The 20,267-nt window shown below is 32.4% G+C and overlaps 1 protein-coding gene across 1 annotated transcript in view; it reads right to left on the reverse strand.

Annotated features, from left to right (window-relative positions):
- Positions 1-20,267, reverse strand: part of LOC111635160 — a 37,376-nt gene that overhangs the window by 12,259 nt on the left and 4,850 nt on the right. Inside the window, exons 3-9 of the mRNA XM_023380031.1 lie at positions 11,069-11,183; positions 10,857-11,004; positions 10,693-10,785; positions 8,616-8,771; positions 8,477-8,548; positions 8,337-8,405; positions 8,018-8,246 (exon numbers count right to left, since the gene is read on the reverse strand). Of these exons, the coding sequence (XP_023235799.1) occupies positions 8,018-8,246; positions 8,337-8,405; positions 8,477-8,548; positions 8,616-8,771; positions 10,693-10,785; positions 10,857-11,004; positions 11,069-11,183 (882 nt within the window). The remainder of the gene's footprint in view (positions 1-8,017; positions 8,247-8,336; positions 8,406-8,476; positions 8,549-8,615; positions 8,772-10,692; positions 10,786-10,856; positions 11,005-11,068; positions 11,184-20,267) is intronic.

Raw genomic sequence — 20,267 nt, forward strand, 5'->3', positions numbered from 1 at the left:
TAAGAACTTAAATAAATTGAAAAAATATAAATCAGAATGTTCCTAATAGTTCGATTAAAATTAAGCTACGTATTCACATCTAATTTGTTATTAAATTAAACAGTTACCGATTTCGATGTTGCAACATTCCTGTGCACACCTGTTAATTTGTCTTTACACCACGTGTTTGATAAACACGTGTAAACTTACTGAGTCAAAAAATTATTTTTTTTATTTATTTTAATTTTCTTCATTTTAAGATTTATCAAATTATAAGAGGGGTGTCCTTAAAGTTAATATTTTTACAAATTCGTATGTAATTTTTAATTATAATTGAAAAAGTTTCTTGATTTTAATGTAAATAAAATTAATAAGTGACTGAAATAAACTGTAACGTGATACGAATATAATGTAAAAAAGTAGCTGTAAATTATGTCAATTATCGGATTATTTTCTTGTTTATGCCACCTTTTCTGCACGGTTATTCCAATACACTCTATTGTTGCGTTTTGAAAACATTTGAAAAACGACAAAAACTTTAAATTCAGGCGATATTTAAATATATAAAATACCAGTTTTTATTCTGCCATAATTATTATTTGTTTATTTGTGAAATGACGAACGTTACAGTTTGAGGCACAATCTTATTATTGTTATATTGTTAAATATATCTGGAGGCATTGCAATTAAGTTGCAAATAAAGAATATTTGCATTGCATTTTCTCACCATATTTTGATATATACATACACATTACGAGTATTCCAATATTACAAACAAGTAACTAAGTTACAGAAATATTAATAGATATATTGTTCACGTTGATGTAAGGCTGACGGGACACAGGGATCTTCCTCAAGAACCGTTGTTCTTTTTCTCCATCTCATCCGATTCTTCTCTTACCAACTTCGAGGCTACGCTGGACGTTTCATCATTTTCTGGTGGGAGCTTCTGATCAGCTGCCGCTGGGTGTAACACACGAGCTGCCTATAACACATCGACTATGCCTAATTGAACTTTGTTCTTTGAATATTTTTTGTCTTTCTTCCATATTTAAAAATGTCTTATAATTTTGTTCTATACTACTTTATTTATTAATACTAAATCAATAAAAAAATTAAGTCTGTGTACAAAAATCGAGCTTGTTCTCGTGATAAAAATAGGCGTGCGATGTAACAACAGTTTCTTTGTTAAATTTTGATATTCGAAGCTTATTATTATTATTACAATTATTATTTTAAAAAATGTTTATATTCGATATTCACGCAGGACGAAACTGCTGCATTTCGTGCACATCTGTCTATTTTATTTTACCTGACGTCGTTTTGAACATATTAAATACAAATAATATAGTCTATTTAATATTTAATATAAATAATATTAATATAATTTAATATAAATTTATTTTTTTGATTATATTCCAAAGGATTAGTAAAGGGATGATTTTATTGACCGTCACTGACACTAGATTCAAAGAACTGTCTTTTAGCATAAAGTTTAGTATAATAGAGTTTTTATCAGAAAGTTAGTTTCATAAAGTCATATCATAAAGCAAAGGCTTTTAATCTGTTGGGTATCGTTTCCCAGATGTCAATAGATTTATATAGAGAGGCGACAAATTTCTCGAAGTCTTTTAATGTGATTGAATAAATTTCCTTTTGTATATTAAAATATAATACTTTTAATATATTAAAAATATAATTAAAATAATATAATAATGATTAATGTAAGCTTAAATTAAGCATTAAATTACATAATTTTTTATTAAATGAGTCATAAATTTGAATTATAATTCGAATATGTACTGTACTTATATAATCAGGGGTGGCCAACCTGTGGCTCGCGAGCCACATGCGGCTCTTTGAAGGATTATCTGTGGCTTTCGATAAATATACTCGAGTTCCCTTTTCAGTTTTGTGTTATTATATTTTAAAAAATTATTATCGTTCCGTATGTGTTTCAAAATGTCTTTTAATTAAATTACTAACAACAAATATAAAAGACTAAGTGCAACGTTGTAACAAATTTCATTGGTGTGATAATCTGATGGTATTCTTGAGATACTTTATATAATTTTACCCCAACTAACTTAAATTAAATAATTTACTTTAATTTCACTCTAAAATATAAAAAAGTGATGAAATTTAGAATAAAGTTAATATAACCAAAAAAGGTTATAAAACTTTTACATCCTGCAAAACTGCTATATTACTCAGCAGTTTAGCCAGAAATGAGGATGTTTTGCTTACTTTCTCCACGCCTCGTATCTTAGAATTTTGCACACCAACTGCTCAAATGTCATAACCCATTTTTGATAATCATGACATTGCAAAATATGGAGATAAAAAGACTGGGTTTCAAACACTCGAGGCAGTTCCATAGAATCTGAACATGCCATAGAGAGTGATCTCTCTCCGACCCTGGACCTGGTTCTACAGCCTCTCAGTAACCAGAAGATAGTCCCTGACCCAAAGACCTTCAACATGAACAACGAGGTAATATGATTATTGTAAAACTCTCTCTCTCGGTTGAACAGATAGATCCTAGTCTCGCGATAGGATATAAATCCTGAATTTTCCATATTCTACATCTGTATTTTTATTATTTGCTAGTATTATTGTTAATTCTAATCAAATTATCTACTTCTATATAAGAAGAACCTCCCTAGTCTTAAGTTAGACAGATGTTTTGTTTTGTTGTTCTATTATTTGTATTTGTTATTTTGTTCTTCTATAATTAAATTATTGAATTTATATTATCTAACCTTCGTAGTCTGGTATTCATTACTTATGCACAACCCACACAGAATCTTACCACTCGGGTTCTGAGAAAAATTAAGCCATCCAGTGACAAAGTGAGCAGGTCTAACTGATCTGATGATTAGAGGGCCTGGACCCTCGTCCGTATTCTCACATTTCCGTCCAAGTTAAGAATTATATGACTCATCGAAAACTGCGTGAACGAACATATACAGTGGCGTAATCGTCCGTTATCGACCGACTCCAGACCGATTTTGAATTTGTAAACAATCATTGCAATGGACAGTTGACATTGTGCTCTGGAGGAAACAATTTGTATCACTCTTGCTACGGATATAATTTGTAATCTGGAATTTTTTGCATACCTTTTTAATACGTATTTAATTGCGGCTCGCGAAAAATTTCAAATTTTGAAAAATGGCTCGGACTATCAAGGAGCTTGGCCACCCTGGTTATAAATTATATATATACGCCTATACAGTAATACCCCGACTTACGCTACCCCGACTTACGCGAACCCGGAGTTACGCGATTTTCAAATCTCGTCGGTTCGTCTTTTGTTTGAGCGCCACGCAACCCTTGATTACTCACTCCCCCCACACTATTGTTCAGCTTACATGTTCGGATGTGTCGCGCGGAATCCACACACAGCTACAATTTATTTTGTTATGTATTTCTGTGTTTGTTATATCTACGAAGACTCGAGAGACTCTACTATGTCATCCAAACGAAGTAGAACTAATTCTTCTGCATCAAACAAGAAAAGAAAAACTTTATCTTTGGAATGTAAAGTTAACATTGGGTATGTTCGTAAAGTCGAACGAGTTAAACGAGAATGACGTCATCGTTATTCCTATTTCGTTAGACTTTTCGAACGATTCGTTACTAACGCGTTTAACTCGTTTGACTTTACGAACGTACCCATTATTAAAGACTTCGATACAAAAATGAAAATTTGTGAATTGGCAAAGAAGTTTGATCTACCGGAATTGTCGGTCAGAACAATTATAAAAGGCAAAGAAAAAATTCTCGAAGCTGTGAAAAATGCTCAATCTTTAAATTCAAGCATCATTCGTAAACGTCACAGTATTATCGCTGAGATGAAAATAATTTTAAAATTATGGCGTAATAATCAAGTAAATGTGAAAAATTGTAAAATAATATAGGCCTAATTTGTTATACATATGCATTATCTAAGATTTTATTAAACATTTTTTTTCTAAATTATTGTTTTCTTTAGTCTCCGACCCCAATTAAAAATAATTTGTATGTATTTATATGCGAAATTATACCCCGACTTACGCGGTTACTGCTCGGTCCCACTATCGCGTAAGTTCGGGGTATTACTGTATTACAATAACATTAAAATATATATGTTTTTATTTTAGTTTATTTGTAAACTAATTAAATTCTACTTGATCTATATTTAGAATTATTAACAAATAATAAATAAATATAGCATAAAACCTGTCTAAACGGAAAAACGTCATCATGGTGCGCTTCCAGTTTACACAAGTTTTATTGTATTATATTTATTATTTATTTATTTATAAATTAAAATGTTAAATAAATTTAGTTTAAATGCTTTGATTCCGTCCCTGCCGGTGGCTTCTTTAGTAGTTGATGTTCTTTAGTGAGCATTGCAATTCAAAAGATGCGAATACGTTCTGTTCCTGGAGTAGAAAATGTTTTACCGTCTTTAATCGCTTATTATTAATCCCTCACCTGGTTAAACTATTTAATCGAGTTTACGATTCTGCTAAGGTTCCTAGGTCTTGGTTAGAAGTAAAGATTAAAGTTATTCATAAGAAAGATCCAATTGATGAGCCCTCTAATCGTTGCTCGGCCAATATCGTTGCTACCTGTAGTACGGAAAATCTTTACTTCTATTTTGGCGAATATGTTGGGTATATGGCTTAGGAAGAGAAAGAGGAGTGTTATTTAATCAGTGTAATTTGCTTTCCAATCTCAGAAGAGTACTTTGTGCAATATTTTAATCCTTCACTCTTTGATTTGTAGACAACTCTCAAAGAAAAGACAACGTCTATTGGCCGCCTTTGTAGATTACGTAAAGGTCTTCGACAGTGTTATATTTGAGGTGTCATTATCAAAATCAGGAATGGTTGGAATCCCTGATTAATCTATTAATACTATTCGATGTCTATTTTTAGGACTGAAAGCAAGTATCTGCACTAGCTCTGGGTTCACTGATGCTTTTCCGTCAGAAAAGGGTTTACTACAAGGTTATTCCTTTATTGTTTATCTGCTATGTTAATGATATGGTTCATGCCTTTGATAATTTAAGCAAACAATCCATCTTTATGGGTGAATACGATGTGCATTTACTTCAATTTGTTGACGATACAGTAGACTTATCCACTACGCCGATTTACTTATAAAGGAAATTGGACAGATTGTTTAATTATTTTTGTACAGTACTTTGGATTTGCGTATCAACTTTTTAAGTCGAAAATAATAATCTTTAGAAAAGGCGGAAGGCTGAGAAAAGCAGATAAGTTTTTCTTAAATGAAAGAGAGATAAGTATTGTTAATGAAGTTGCCTATTTGGGAATTCGATTGTTTGCTACTGGTTCGTTCTTACATTACATTTCTTACGTTAAGGGTAAATAAAGCATACTTCAAAATAAATAAGTAATTGATATTTTGAGAAGACTGAGAAATAGTCATGTGATTCTGTGTAAGAAACTAGCAGCCTCCTTATTTACTTCGAGTTGGTCTTACGGACTGCCATTCTGGAGGTGTTTTTGCTTAGAGTACATTGACTCTATAGAGTTGATGTTTTTCCGTCGTCCTTTTGGCCTTGAGAGGTCGAACTCACCATATGCAATCGGATTTGAATTGGGTTTTGAATTTTCCAGGAAACATTTTGTTAAACTAACTCTAAGCTTTTTGAAAGACATTATTTCTGACCCTTACTTCTTGGAATGTGTAACATATTTTACCTTGATGAAACTCATCGATTAAATCATTAAAAAACTTTTGGTATACTAAACTGGAGAGAGTGTTTAATAGAATAGGTATTTCACTTTCCCTAATTGACTTATCTCCAGTTGTTATAAAACATTATACAAACACAATCTGATGTGAGTTTGATAATCTTTTTCTTTGTGAAGAAAGAGACAGGATACTCAAGGCTAAATATCACACATGGTACTCGAAAATACTAGATAATTTCGTTGTTTTTATATTTATTACACAAGCCTACAAAAAAAATTTTTTTTTTGGTGCCTAGGATTTTAGAACTGATTTTAGCTATATTTGGGTCGCTGAATCCAAATATGAAATCAGTTTTTCTCTATCAGCTCTACTTTTTTAGATCTGTGTTTTTTTAACGTACAGTGCTACATGAAATGTGCAGCTCTAATTCCAGTTTGTACAGTTCTAAATCACATATGCAAGAATTGATTCCTGTATATTTTCCACATTGTTAGTCTGCCGTCCAGTTAATTCCAGGTAAATCCACCAAATAAAGTAAGCATTCGGTAACGAATTGACGTTCAATGCTTCAACTAGATTTGAGGTAAGTTTGTAAGTTCTAGCCGTGCAGTGTCTAGATCAGTGTTTCCCAACCTTTTTTGTGCTATGCCCCACCTAACCCTTTCTAAAATTCTTATGCCTCAGTTAAGTATAGAAAAAATTATAGCAGGAATATTTGACGGCCCACAAATAAGACAACTCATTAACGATCTTGCCTTCGTAAATTCGATGAATGAAGCTGAGTGAAAAGCCTGGACTACATTTGTTGCAGTTGTCAGAAATTTTCTAGGCAAATGCAAAGCTGAAAATTATGTTGAACTGGTAAACGAGATGCTTAACAGTTTCAATTCCCTTGGGTGTAATATGAGTATTAAGGTGCACTATTTACACAGTCACTTAGATCGTTTTCTTGAAAATTTAGGAGACACCAGTGAAGAACAAGGTGAAAGATTTCACCAGGATATTAAAACTATTGAGGACTGCTACCAAGGAATATGGGATACACATATGATGGCAGATTACAGCTAGAGTTTAAAAAGGGATTGCTCCAAAATACATTCACGAATGTCACGGATAAGAATCTTCCTCAATGTCTAACTGTTTAGTTTTATTGATGACATTTTCCTCTATCTTTGTATAGAATAATATTTGCATAATATAATAATAAAAATTCCGTGTTTAATTTTTTTACTTGATCCATGGATTTAACTTGAGATATTGAAACGTATAATTCGCTAAAATGCTATATCTTAAAAATTAGAGCTCCTAGGCAAAAACTAATGCCATATTTGAATTCAGGACATCAAATTCATATGAAATTAGCTCAAAATACCTGGGCACCAAAACCAATATTGACCTATTGATCAGCAACAGCCATTTATTGTAAAAAGAACGATTGTTCAGATTCGACTAAATAAATTTCGTTTAGTATGGAAAAATTTGTCTTTAGATTTAAATTCATAGTTGTGTGTGCTTAGTGTTTGTTAAGTTATGGCAACGCACACTTGTGCGATCTGCCTAGGAAGAATGCCTTCCGGGAGGTCTTTTTAAGGGTAACTGACTCCTATTCAGGTTTACAGATGTGGAGATAACTCCACGTAGCCAGTCCGTCCTGGCGAGATGCGAGATCGAACTCCCACTGTTCAGGGACGAAACAGTTTGGCCACTGGTGGGCCCGTGTACTTATTATATGCAAGAAAATGCGACCCTGAATCATTATTTATTTCATTGTAAGAAATTGGATCATTTTCGTTTATCAACATGCATTAGTAGTGTTATTCTTAAAGAACCAGCTGATAAAATTCGTGGATTATTTTCTAACATTAATTAATTAATTATTAATTCGGTTGCGACTGTATAGTTTATTACAAGTTATCAAGTGTGTTAACCCTCCTAAAAATTAATTTAAAATATACAAATTTATTATATATTTTTATTTTATTGATTACAGGAGACTCAAAACCACGAAACTCTCAGTCATCGTGATCAAATAACACGCAGCTCAAACCAACCGGAATTTTACCGAAACCGGAACCGTAAAATTTTAATTATATCCAAATTATATAATGTTAATATTCTATACGAACAAAAATTATTTAGTACTTTTTTAAAAATTTAGAATAAAGAGTTTATAAAACTTCTTTTGTAGATAATACATACATATTGTCTACAAAAGAAGTTTTATAAACTGTTTATTGTATATATTTAGTATTGTTTAGACATGCATTGAATTAGAGCAAAACTCACAAGTGCATTATTTTGTATACAGATGAAGTTTAAATACTTTTCAATTCTCGAAGTAATTCGTCATAGACATATTTCTTTGTTTCTTTCGCAAACACAAAATCTAGATGGCCCCATTCTTTCAGGCAGACTTGATAATCGGCTATCAAATTCGAGATGCGATTTCGAAATATATCCACGTCTTCAGGATCTGCCAGAAAGTCGTTTAAACCCGAAAAAAGTCCGATTGGGATTTTAATTTTTGGAATATCATACATTGGGGGCTGAACCTAATAGGTAAACACATTCATATAAATAAAAGATCTAAATATCAAAACAAAGCAAAGATCTAAATATCGAACAGAAAGTTTTGTCCTTACCTGTTTGTATTTTTCTAGGTTCCCTAACGGTCCATAATCGAATTTTTGCAGTTCTTTCGAATTTACCATCTACAATAAGCTTAAATTATTTCAATTATTCATATTTTAATTTCCTCGAAATATTCAACAACTTAACCTACCTGTCCGTAATGAATTATGTTTTTAGTAGATGTTCCTGCAGGAAAATGAGAAAAGTAGACATCCAGGCGAGACTGAAATAATCTAGTTTATTAGACATAAGATATTTTCAAACTTTTGTAATAATCTTTCCTACTTTACCTCATTTAATTGGCAAAGATCATATCCGCTTATTAGGAAATAGATATTGGAGCATATCGACCTAACAACATCAACATTACAGGCAGTTTGAGCAAATAATTCCGTAATGAAATCGTTTGGTAAAAATTCTCTGGGTCCTAGAACGGAATATAAAAACTAAACCAATCTTAAGTTAAAATCTGCAATCGAAATACTCGTATATTTAATACAACCCCAGGCAAAAATTATGGAATTTTATCATCACGATGTCGTTTTTATAGTGTTTTAAGCATGCAGCAAAGAAATAAAACAAGCAATTGATATAGAACAGTGGCGTGTCGTGGCATTTAATTATAGGAAAATTGTGTTTCTATAAAAAATTTAAACAAATACTAGAAATGACAAAAATAAAAGGTTATTTATTTTAATTTTAAATCAGATAATTAACACGAAATAAAAGTTATAAAAACTTGTTTGTATTACTTTTTATGAACTAACTCTATTCGGCGGTTTTTTCCTCAAAGTCGTTAATTATGTTATCATAAAAATCGCTTTTCCTTTCTTTCTTTCTTTCATTCAGTAAATGATAGTTCATATGGAGTCTTATGGCTGTACACTTTTAGTTTGAGAGATTTGTGGGTAATCGCTATGCGACCGAAGAGCCGGCCTTAAAGAATGGCCTAATCGCGCGCAGGGAAAGAATGTCTTCCGGGAGGACTTTTATGGAAAACTGGCCCCTATTCAGGCGTCACGGACATGAAGAAAACCGGGAAAACTCCATGCTGCCAGCGCGTCCGAGCGAGGCACGAACCCACGACCGAACTCCCAGTGTTTAGGGTCTAGTCCACTCATGGGCGGGGACGAAGACCGCTCGAAATCGCTTTTCTTTGATACCACGAAAGTATTTAAAAGCTCTTTTTCTATCGAAAGCTATTCTAGCGACGACAATCTTTCCTCTGACTGAGTGGACTTTGCGAATGTATTAATTCGCTTAATGTTTGAAAAACTGCGCTCAACAGAAGAACTGGTAGATGATATCATAAAAATTAATGATATGAAATCATATAATTCTTTTAGTACATCTTTGTGCGGATTGTCTTTAATTACAATATTTTTTATGTCTAAAAATGTGTTACCGATATAATCTAGTCATAAATATAAATTTTACAATTTACTACGTAATTTAGATAAATCAACTTTGTGTGGAAATCAAGTGTCTTGACGACTGTTCGGTGAAAAGGAAAAGCTTTAAATAACGATTTTTTTTTTTCATGAATAAAATCAATGCTTGAAAGAACTAAGATTAATTTCTATTGACTATTAATATGTCTTAAACGCAAACTTATCATAACGCCCGCAAATCACTTTAAGGTAACTGTTTTTTCGCATAACTTTTTAATTTAACACTATTAATATTGTATCCGACTGAACAGGGATGAATTTATACGCCCTAAATACAGATTGGAGTCAATAAAAAAGTATATGAAAAAACAGTCATCTTAAATTCATTTGTAGTCGTTATGATAAGTTTGGGTTTAAGGCATATTAATAGCCAATAGGAAATTAACATACTCATTGAAACAAGAAGCAAATTATACTAGAAGTAAGATTGTCTTAAACCTCCAGGTGTTAGAACGTATTACTTAAATTATTTAAATTGCTTAATTCCATCACTTTTTTTTAACTTGATGTGAATCAAAAATGTTTTCCTACATGTAAAATTTCAAACCAAAATGATGTTTAATTTATATAAAAGATATTATTACTTTGATTAACTTATAATTAAAATAGTCAAACGGTTTGACTATTATTAAAAAGGTATGTTGCGAATTGCGAGAATTTTGTCAGGTAGCACTCGTTTTGGAAGTTATTTCACTTTAAATAGAATTTAGAACGTTGAAGTTTCGGAATGTTTGAAGTTCGCCATTTTGCTGTTGTGTAAATGTTTCGTAGAAAATAAATGTTCATTGTGCCTTTTTCCAACAGCATCAATTGCTTATTTTATTTCTTTCCTAAGTGCTTAAAACAATATAAAAACAACATAATGATAGAGTAATTCCACAATTTTTGCCAGGAGTTTATTAGTCGTAATGCTCACTTGAACTTCACTGGTAAAAGGAGCTAATAGACGAATAGGACTCTTAATATGACCGACCAGTGCGACTGGAGCTAGAGAAAGTACTACTTTGATCTAGTAAATTCAATATTTTAATTTTAAATGAGTTGTAAAACTGTGTCGAAGTAAGTGAAAACAACTCTTACTTTGTTATACTCGGGATTCTCGGAGAGAAATGCATAGACTATCAGGTTACCTTGCGAAAATCCCACATAATATAATTGACTTTGTCCTGTTATGTTTAGGACAAAGTCTATACTATCCGGTGTATCATACATGGCATGTTCGTCAATACTACAAAGAAACGTTTTAAATTCATGTACTGTACAAAGACCTCACAAGTTGTCTTTCTACTGACCTGAAATTCCAAAATTTGTCTTCTTCGGTCGAATATTTGATATGCTTTCGGGCGTAAGTGTTACCTCTTTGATTTCCCATCCAGACGTCGTAACCTTCGTCAGCCAAGATATAACCTACCATAATTTAACATAAATATTTTAAATATTGTAAAGTAGAGAACATTACAAGAATCGATATTCTCTTCAACAAGAAAGAGTATAGGAATTAATGCAATGATTTCTTTTATTTTAGTTGAATTTACTCGAACGTGTGCAGAACTAAGTGCGTACCTGTACTCGTTTAGAATACAAACAATATGATAATCTGTATATTGTACACTAGACATCGCGTTAGAATTGAAGCGATGCGGGAAAGATAGAAGCTATATCTGTTAGTCATAGAAGAGGCGATCCTTTTATCTGAAGGACTCGAACAGATGTACTGTACAGTACTTCCCGATACAAAGAGGCGATTCAAGAACAAATGAATCGCTAAGGATTGTTTGATTTTGGTTTTTGTTCGTGTTTTGCGCCTATTTTTCGTTACGTACCCGCAATGCTGTTTTTATGTTTGACCCCTACGCATAAATTTCTTTAGACGCGTTCAGTCGTATCAGAGTCACTTAAATACAATGGGCCGATTGCAGAGACAGCGTTTACGTTAAACGACATTTAATAGCCGAACAGCTTATAGACGTCAGTTGGCTGAACCGCGGTTTAAAATACGTTGCAAAGACGATGATCGTCTGTTTCCGAACACCATCTAAAGCCGCAGCGTTTCTCAAAGTAAGCAATAACGCCCTCTTCTGGCGCGATGAATAGATCTATGATAGAGGCAGGGTATTGAACGGTGACCAAATGCAAAATTGGGGCTGATAAAAGGAAACATTGCGTTTAATGGTTTCCAGATGATGAGAACAATGTACAGTAAGGGCACAAAGTGTGAGACTCATAGAAAAGTTTTCCTAAGAATGTTTTCAATCCTTTTCTCACACAAGAGAAAATGGGTTAGGGGGCGTTGGGTATAACTTTATGGAACAAAGGGGGCGGTGGATCGAAAAAGTTTGAGAATCACTGCAGCTAAACGAATCTCGGCGAAACGTTGGCTCTTACTTTCTTCGCCATTACTCCCCTGTTTTAGGGGTCGCTCAGCCAATCAGGTTATTCGTGTGACGTCAGAAACACGGCGATTGTGTCGAAAACGTGTAGGAATTTTTCGGAAGAAGAAAAGAACGTCCTGGCGGAAATTATTAAAAATTATCTCGTAGTTGAAGAGAAGGGGTATGATAACCGTACTCTAGCGTCAAAAAAATCCGCATGGGAGAAGATTCTAAACGAATTCTCCTCGTCATTTCCCTGTAGATCAGCTCGTACAATAGTACAAGTATGAATGTAAAATATTAATTTCATATTATAAGATGTTAGTTAATATTTTTAACATTAATAATATCAAAGTAGAATGATAATTCAAAATTTTAATAAAAAGAATATAGACAGTTTCGATTATTAATCACCTAAATTAAATTTATTACAAGAAAAATTACTTTGTGCAATGTATATTTAAGTGTATTCTATTCTGAATCAAGATTTCATATCCTACTAATCTCTACTTCTATTTATTAGATTAATAGATTACGAAAAATATACAATATTGCCCAAATATTAAAACAGCATATTTAATTTAAAAAAACTTTACTAGAAAAGTATATCTTATGATCTATGTTATAGGTTGCTGGAAGCGATTAAAAATAGATGCCAAAAAAGAGGCAGATAATAACCGACGTGCTGCACATATAATAGGTGGAGGACCAGCACCATTATCATTGAATCCATCCACACAAGTGGTTTTATCTGTTTTGGGTGACAGTATTGAACCGTTACCCAATCCGGATGATCCACCATCACCACTTATCATCACATATGAAAATAATACTGAATCACTTACAGCTACAAATTAATACTCTAATTCAGGATTATTTTCACCTATAGTGGTAAGTGATGCAGCTGTCAAGGAAAATATGGAAGTGGCAGAAGTGGCAGATGATCCACCACCACCCAAAAGACAACGGTAAATAATGTTCAGATAAAATAATACTAAATATTAATAATTACTTTCTAAAAAATAATCATTGATATTTATAGCATTAACTTATTAGAGAAAGCCCAAATTCAGCTAATAGAGGAGAGCATAAAAACAGAGAAAATGAAACAAGATACAGAAAGGAAACAGCAAGAAGCGGAACAACTTAACACAGAGTTATTACAGTTTAAAAAGTTGCAACATCTGCAAGAACTAAAATTATCAGAAAATAAATAAATACATTTATTATAAATATTAAAACGGCCCTTTTCAGGGCCAACAACTTTAGTTAAGAGTGGTCAGATCTTATTAATAAACAATTAAATGATGGAAGAATATCAAAGAAAAAATATAAGAAAATAAAAGAAAGATAAAAGTGAAGCATAATTCATATGTAAAAAAATATTTTTTTTAATTAAATAGTTATTTAGCTATTGTTTGTGATTACAGAATCATGTTTAACATGTATCAAATTAAATTAATTACTCTATTATTCTGCTAATTTTAATACTGTATATAATAGTAAACCTTACGTCAAGCTATCGTGTAACATTATGAAGCCGCCTAAGCCTGTCTTCTCTACACCCATTTATTGTTCAATGTTCATACCTTTATAATGTACTCCATTGATATCTGGGTGTTTGTGCTTATTATCACTGGTGTGATAAGTCATTACTATCTACCTCACACTCTTTTATACTGAATGTCAAAAAAGTCTGTAAGTTATAAACAGTTTTACATGAATACAACATATACAAGTACTGTATTTAATTAAAAATGTTATAAATAGCAACTGTTTAATGAAAATTTTTGAAGTAATACATTTATAGAATAACTTGCTTGATTACATAAATTTCATTTAATACTTGTTAAGTAAATTAAAACTCACTTTTTGCAATATTTGTGAAAAACACTGTAGTATGCTCTAATTGATAAACAGAAGGTAGTCTGTTACAAAAGCATAGGTACACTACTTAAAATTCTCTTAAAAATTAATTTATCATAAAATTAAACACAGATATCATAATTTAAATCTTTTTGAGAAAATATGGATGAATAAAACAATTATATGAATGTTTATTTAATTTGTTACATAGGTTATGTTAAGTAATAATTTTATTTAAAATGAATAAAAAGAGGATTATTTTGTCTATGATAGGCTCACTCTTTATCAAAATTGTATGGTCCTGAAAAGGACTTTTTGTGAAAGTCCTAAAGTACTGTTTCATTTAACTGAAATGTTGCAGTACAATAGATCTTCGAAGAGCAGATCATTTAAATGCTCAGTAAGAAACTCCTCCTTTTTAAATTCAATGGCCCAATTTTGTAGAATTAGCTGTGGCTATTATTATATTTAGCGTGTTGTCTAATTTATTTCTTAGACAACTTCCAATGTATGGAAATCGTCTTTTCCAGACCCCAAATAATCTCTCGACGATATTTCTTGCTCGTGAATGAGCTTTGTTATACCATCTTTCAGCATGATTTTGCGGATGTAGAAATGGGGTCATTAAATATTGCAAACAAGGATAGCCACTGTCACCAACCAGATATCCATTACAATATCCTTGATGTAGTTTTTCTTTGATGCTACTGTTAGAAAAAATTCTACTGTCATGTGTTGAATCGGGCCACCGAGCAACAATATTTCTGATTTTCATCTTTCCATCACAGATTACCTGAAATATACATTTAAACATGCATCAATTATATATTTTCATTAAAGTTATCAGTTTGAGATATCAAAGATATTATTTGATATTTGTAATTTCATATGTCAAAGAAATACTCAAGAATATAACTGTTTCAGAACAAGGCATAACAATTTAAAATGTTAGAAAAATATATAGGCCATTGTATATTTAATAGTTATTTAAGCTACAATAAATTACAGTTTATTACATTTTATTGAAATTTCACTTAATTATGAGTTAAGAAAATCACATATTTAAGTAAAGATGATATTGTATGTAAATAATTCTCACCTGGCAGTTAATAGAATAATAGGATTTTCTATTATAAAACAATTGAGCTCTATTGCTGTCAGGACACTTGATAGAAATATGAGTGTAATTAATTGCCTCCAATTATTCCTGGAATGGAAAGTTATCCTTAGATAATAAAGAAAAATTGTGCGTAATAGTCGGAAGTTCGGATTGCGTCGGAAATACAGTTTCGGCATTCTTTAGATGTACAGTACTAATGCCTTTGAGACGTTTTGGATGGTTCTGATAATGACATAACAATAATTAATAAATAATGCAATATATAACTTACTACAAACGTTAAACAAGACCTCATTCTTATAAACGTCTCTATCACTATACAAAAAACTTTTAAAATTTATTTAATAATAGTTTGGTAGATACCTGCATACAGTACAGATGTGAACTCTGATAAGATCACCGGCTACCCTCTGGTAGCTTCCGGTGGCATAAAATCGTAATGCCGTCAATAACTGTTGTTCGGCAGTTAATGGCAATCCTCTTCCATCCAGATGCCTAATTTCGTCGGCAAAACGATTTAATATGTGAACGAATCCAGATTTAGAAAATCTATACCGAGTTCGAAATTCGTCTTCGGAATAAATTTCTATAGGATTATTCCGATCTCGAATTACTCTCTCTCTTCGTAACTATCGAGATGAATGATATTCTTCATTCGTCCCGTTTGCAAGATTGATTAAATTAAGGATATCCATTTTAACACGACCAACAAAGGAAAATGGCGACTTCCACTCGAGTAAAATGATGTCGAAGGAGTCTAGAAAATAGGTCAAATAACTTGTTTCTAAACGCTGTCTACATTGTGGCAGGGGAGAAAAGCCGTCTCTGCAATGAAATTTTTCTGAACAGCGGTCTATTCGATCTGTAAACCGCCGTTGGCCTCTAAACGCTGTCTCTGCAATCGGCCCAATGGTTCCCAACTTTTTTCTTGTACTAATTCCTTTTAAGAATTTTCTTTGGTGATTTCCTTCAATATTACGTTATTTACTACATAATATATGCGCCGTAGCCTCTTCGATAATTAAATATAAATATAATTTAAATATAAAAAAATTATTCGTTTAATTAAGAGCAAAAACGTGTAAAATTTTAAAATAATTTTTTATATTTACGACTTCCTCAAACTTTCATCGACCCTTAACGGGTCATACTAACCAACCCTGCGTGGGTAAATCCTGCTTTAATAGGTCTACGATGTATACCGAAAACGAAGTCATGGACTCCTACTTTTTGCATTTAAACGGATCCTCATTACGTATTTGGGTACCTCATTGCAATAATGAAAAATAGCAAAATTTTATCAAACTCGCCTCATTAAATATCGAGAACGAACTCCACTCTATAAGCCTATAAAACGCGCTAGCGACCATGGAAAATCACACGATAAAGTCGCGCAATTTGTGCGATATCGCTTTGTTGTGGGCACTCGTGCTGTGAGGTTCTGGGAAGTCTTCGGAACTACATTAAAATCTAAAAACCACTGCATTTTTTAATATTGTAAAATACAGTTTTTTGTCTATAAAAGGAAATACTAAATTTAATAGAGAAAGATAAAAAAAATATTTTTCTCAGAAATTAGACAAAGGAAAAGTAGACAGTGTAAAGTAAAGTTCTAATATCAACTAATTCCGGTTGGGAACGAATTAAATGTGCGTTTCATCTCATCCCGCTATCTGGGTTCAGATCTCGTTACACTTCGTAACGAGTGACGACCAATTAGAAAGTGGGGATAAGAAAAGCTAATCATTCGAAGTAGTTGTCTAGGGTCAAAGATGATAAAAACTCTGATTTCAATGACACAGATATATTCTCCCTCCGAATTGCTCATAGTAAAAGCTCTTACTCAATGGAATTCTCCACCTCATGCAGGACTCTATAAGGAATGACCTGTTCTACGAGGACGAACTGAACAATATCTCTCCAGAGCAAAAGAGAAAATTAATAAATCCTTCTCTCAGGATTCTCTCTTGAAAAAGAACAAGATTTACAGTGTTCACTTGCAGAGACATTAAGAATATAATTGCTGTAAGCTTTTTGTTTTGTGTTTTAAATAAATCAAGACGATTTTCTTTGTAACTGTGGAGTCTGACGCGGTGTCTATTAGGCTCACATTCCGTATCGGTACCTCTCTTCCGTTTTCCCTTTATTCACAGTGCTACGACTTTATATCTCGAAAACGATGTCATGTAGAGGACAGTCGGGTAGTACCGGACGGCGGCTAGTATCGGACAAGCGTGTTTCTGACATTTGCTGCAAGTGCCAGAATCTGCGTTGGTGCATGTTGGTGAATAAAGTTCAGTTTCCCGCCATATTTAGTCAATCAGTAGTGTTGTTGACATGTGGCAGAAAATTTGGTAGTTTAATAATATTTTGAGAGAACGAAGATGACTTCTGGTTGTCATAGCTTCTCTGAAAATGAGAATAAGTTGTTTTTGTTTATTGTTGAAAACAACATTTATTGTTCTTGAACTTGTAGGCCGGAAATCTTCTTAAGCTTACTAATACGTATGTTGCAACAGATATTTTGTTCAATGATGTTTCGGGTTGTACAGTGGCGTGCCGTGACATTTAATAGTAGGAAAACTGTTTCTGTAAGAAGTCGACTACCAGGAGTAATCAGTTAATTGCGCGTCAGTGATGGTCAAGGGTCCATTCGTATCATTTGTTCGATAAGCCATTAAAAACCGTAGACTTCTCTAAATGTATTTGTAATATCAATTACATTCCGAATCGCTAGCCACGCTATAAGTACTAAAATTATAAATAAAATAATAAAAACTTATTTGGTGAGATAAAATGTGTGGTGGATATACAGTACATATCTGGTACAAAATATTCTTCAATTATATTAATATACTTTTAGAGATTATAATTAAATATAGCTTTGTAAAGAAACGTACTGTACATAAAAATAACATAAAATCTTCTTTACTTTTTAAATCTTAAAACAATCCACTTATTCAAATAGCTCCCTACGAGTGACTAATGGATGGAATCAGAGACAGTACTGGTAGGTGAATGCACGCGGGCTGCCAAATCCCATGGGTGCCGATACCGGTCAATGTCAAATGCCTCTTTTGTCGCATCACTAGTATACCTCAAAGGACGCGACAGGGTTGTACATTTTAAACGTTTCTCACCATAGCTGTAAAATCTAAACACGTTAAACTTAATAGATTGTCTGTCGTTTGTTTTCTAAGTAATTCGTTTTAGGACCACGGAAATTTAAAAAATTTACAACTTATAAATATTATAAAGTCTCTGTAAATCCGCACTAAAAATATATAAATTTTAGGTTTAGCGGTAGACCAATAAAAAACAAAATTACAGTAGTTTCCCTTATATAGATAGTATTTATAATAATTGTTTAAAAATTTTAAAGAATGAAGGTGTAATTTTGGCCCCGTCCTTGACAAATAAACTTTTTCATAATATTAAAATACATACAAATTCAAATAAAATAGATAAAAAAGAAAAAATAGGTACTGTATATATGATAAATTGTAAATGTAATATACCAGAAGTTTATATAGGTGAAACAGGTCGTAAATTAGAAAAACGTATTAAAGAACATGAGGCCGCCATACGGTTAAAAAATAATAATTCACCATGGTATAATCACGTAATTCAGAATAATAACTGTAAATTAGATAAAAATAATGTACAAATATTACATAATGAAAAGAATAATTATAAGAGAAAATTTGAAAAGCATGTCGAAATAATGAAATATAATAATAAAAATAGCAATCTATTTAATAAATGTATCTAACGGAATGCAAATAGATCAATGATGGTATTCTGTAATAGAGGAAGTTGATAGATGATGTCATGAAGTATAATAGTCAAAGGGGGCGTGTCATTTAGAATTGTACCGACAACGGACCGTTGAACAGAAGCTTAGAGTATGATTTATTGCAGGGGTGTCCAACCCGCGGCCTGCGGGCCGCATGCTGCCCAAGGCAAGTTCCAATGCGGCCCAATAAACGTATAAACAAAACCGACAAAATGTTTTAATTTTTTTATTATTTATCTATTTCAACGGCATAAACTCAAAAAAGAAGTTTCACAAAACCGTAAACTTTTATTCGTATTTTATTCTTGAGTGGAAAAGAAATATTTTCAAATACTTGGAAATGTGTGAATGAGGAAGGATTACTAAATAAAGCTGGAGTTGTGTTACTAAATAAAGCTGGAGTTGGATTACTAAATAAAGCTGGAGTCTGTTCAAAGGATTATAGACCCAAATTTGGGAAAAGGAGGGAAAGATGGGAAAAACAAAAGATGTAGTAGTGAGAAAGGTTAAATAGATCTCTGTTGACCCTTAATTTTCCAACCTTTCTCACAATTTTATCTTTTGTCCTTTCTCTCCTTTCCCTGACTTGGGTCTATAATACTTTGATTCCCAACTCCAACTTTATTTAGTATTTTTTCAACGTTGCAAGATTTGGCTACATTGCGCCAAATGTGGCTACTTTTTTTTGTTTGACATAAAAAATATCATTTGGCACTTTGGCTACTTTTGGGCTACATACTATTTATATTAGTTGAATAAAAATGCACTTTAAAATGGTATTTTGTTGCTTTTTATTAATTAGAGACAAATAAAACAAATATTTGTGTTTTTCAAATAAATTTTTGTCTCCTTTATAATAAATGAATTTATCTATTTCTAAGTAAAAATTGAAAGTGTCTGTAGAAGTAATTTTTAAAATATCCTTTTTCTTGATAAAGTTTTAATACTTATTATTATAATCTAGACATGTTAATCCTTAAATATACTTGTATATTGGACCACAAGTATATATGTACTGTACTTGTGGCCAGTGGCGTAGCGTGGGTGTCAGCCCCCCGGGGAAAAGGAAAATTTCGCCGTCCCCTTATTTAGGTATCTCAATTTAAAAGACTAAAATTCAGTTTCCTCACAGAATAAGTAATGAAAAATTCCGTGCTAGGGTTTGCTAGGGGTTGCCACTTTTTTAAAATCGCCGACCCGGACGGCGGGTGAGGTTTGTTCGAACAGAAGTTCCTGACGCATGCGTATGTCATTTTGCAATGCGAAGAATAATTTGCAGTGCATGCTGGTTCTAAATCAGTTACAGTTAGCGACTAGAGAGACTTGGATAAGAGTAA

The sequence above is a fragment of the Centruroides sculpturatus genome, unplaced genomic scaffold (genome assembly GCF_000671375.1).
Source record: "Centruroides sculpturatus isolate CEXI.00-Female unplaced genomic scaffold, Cexi_2.0 scaffold827, whole genome shotgun sequence".
NCBI classification, from domain to species: Eukaryota; Metazoa; Arthropoda; class Arachnida; order Scorpiones; family Buthidae; genus Centruroides; species Centruroides sculpturatus.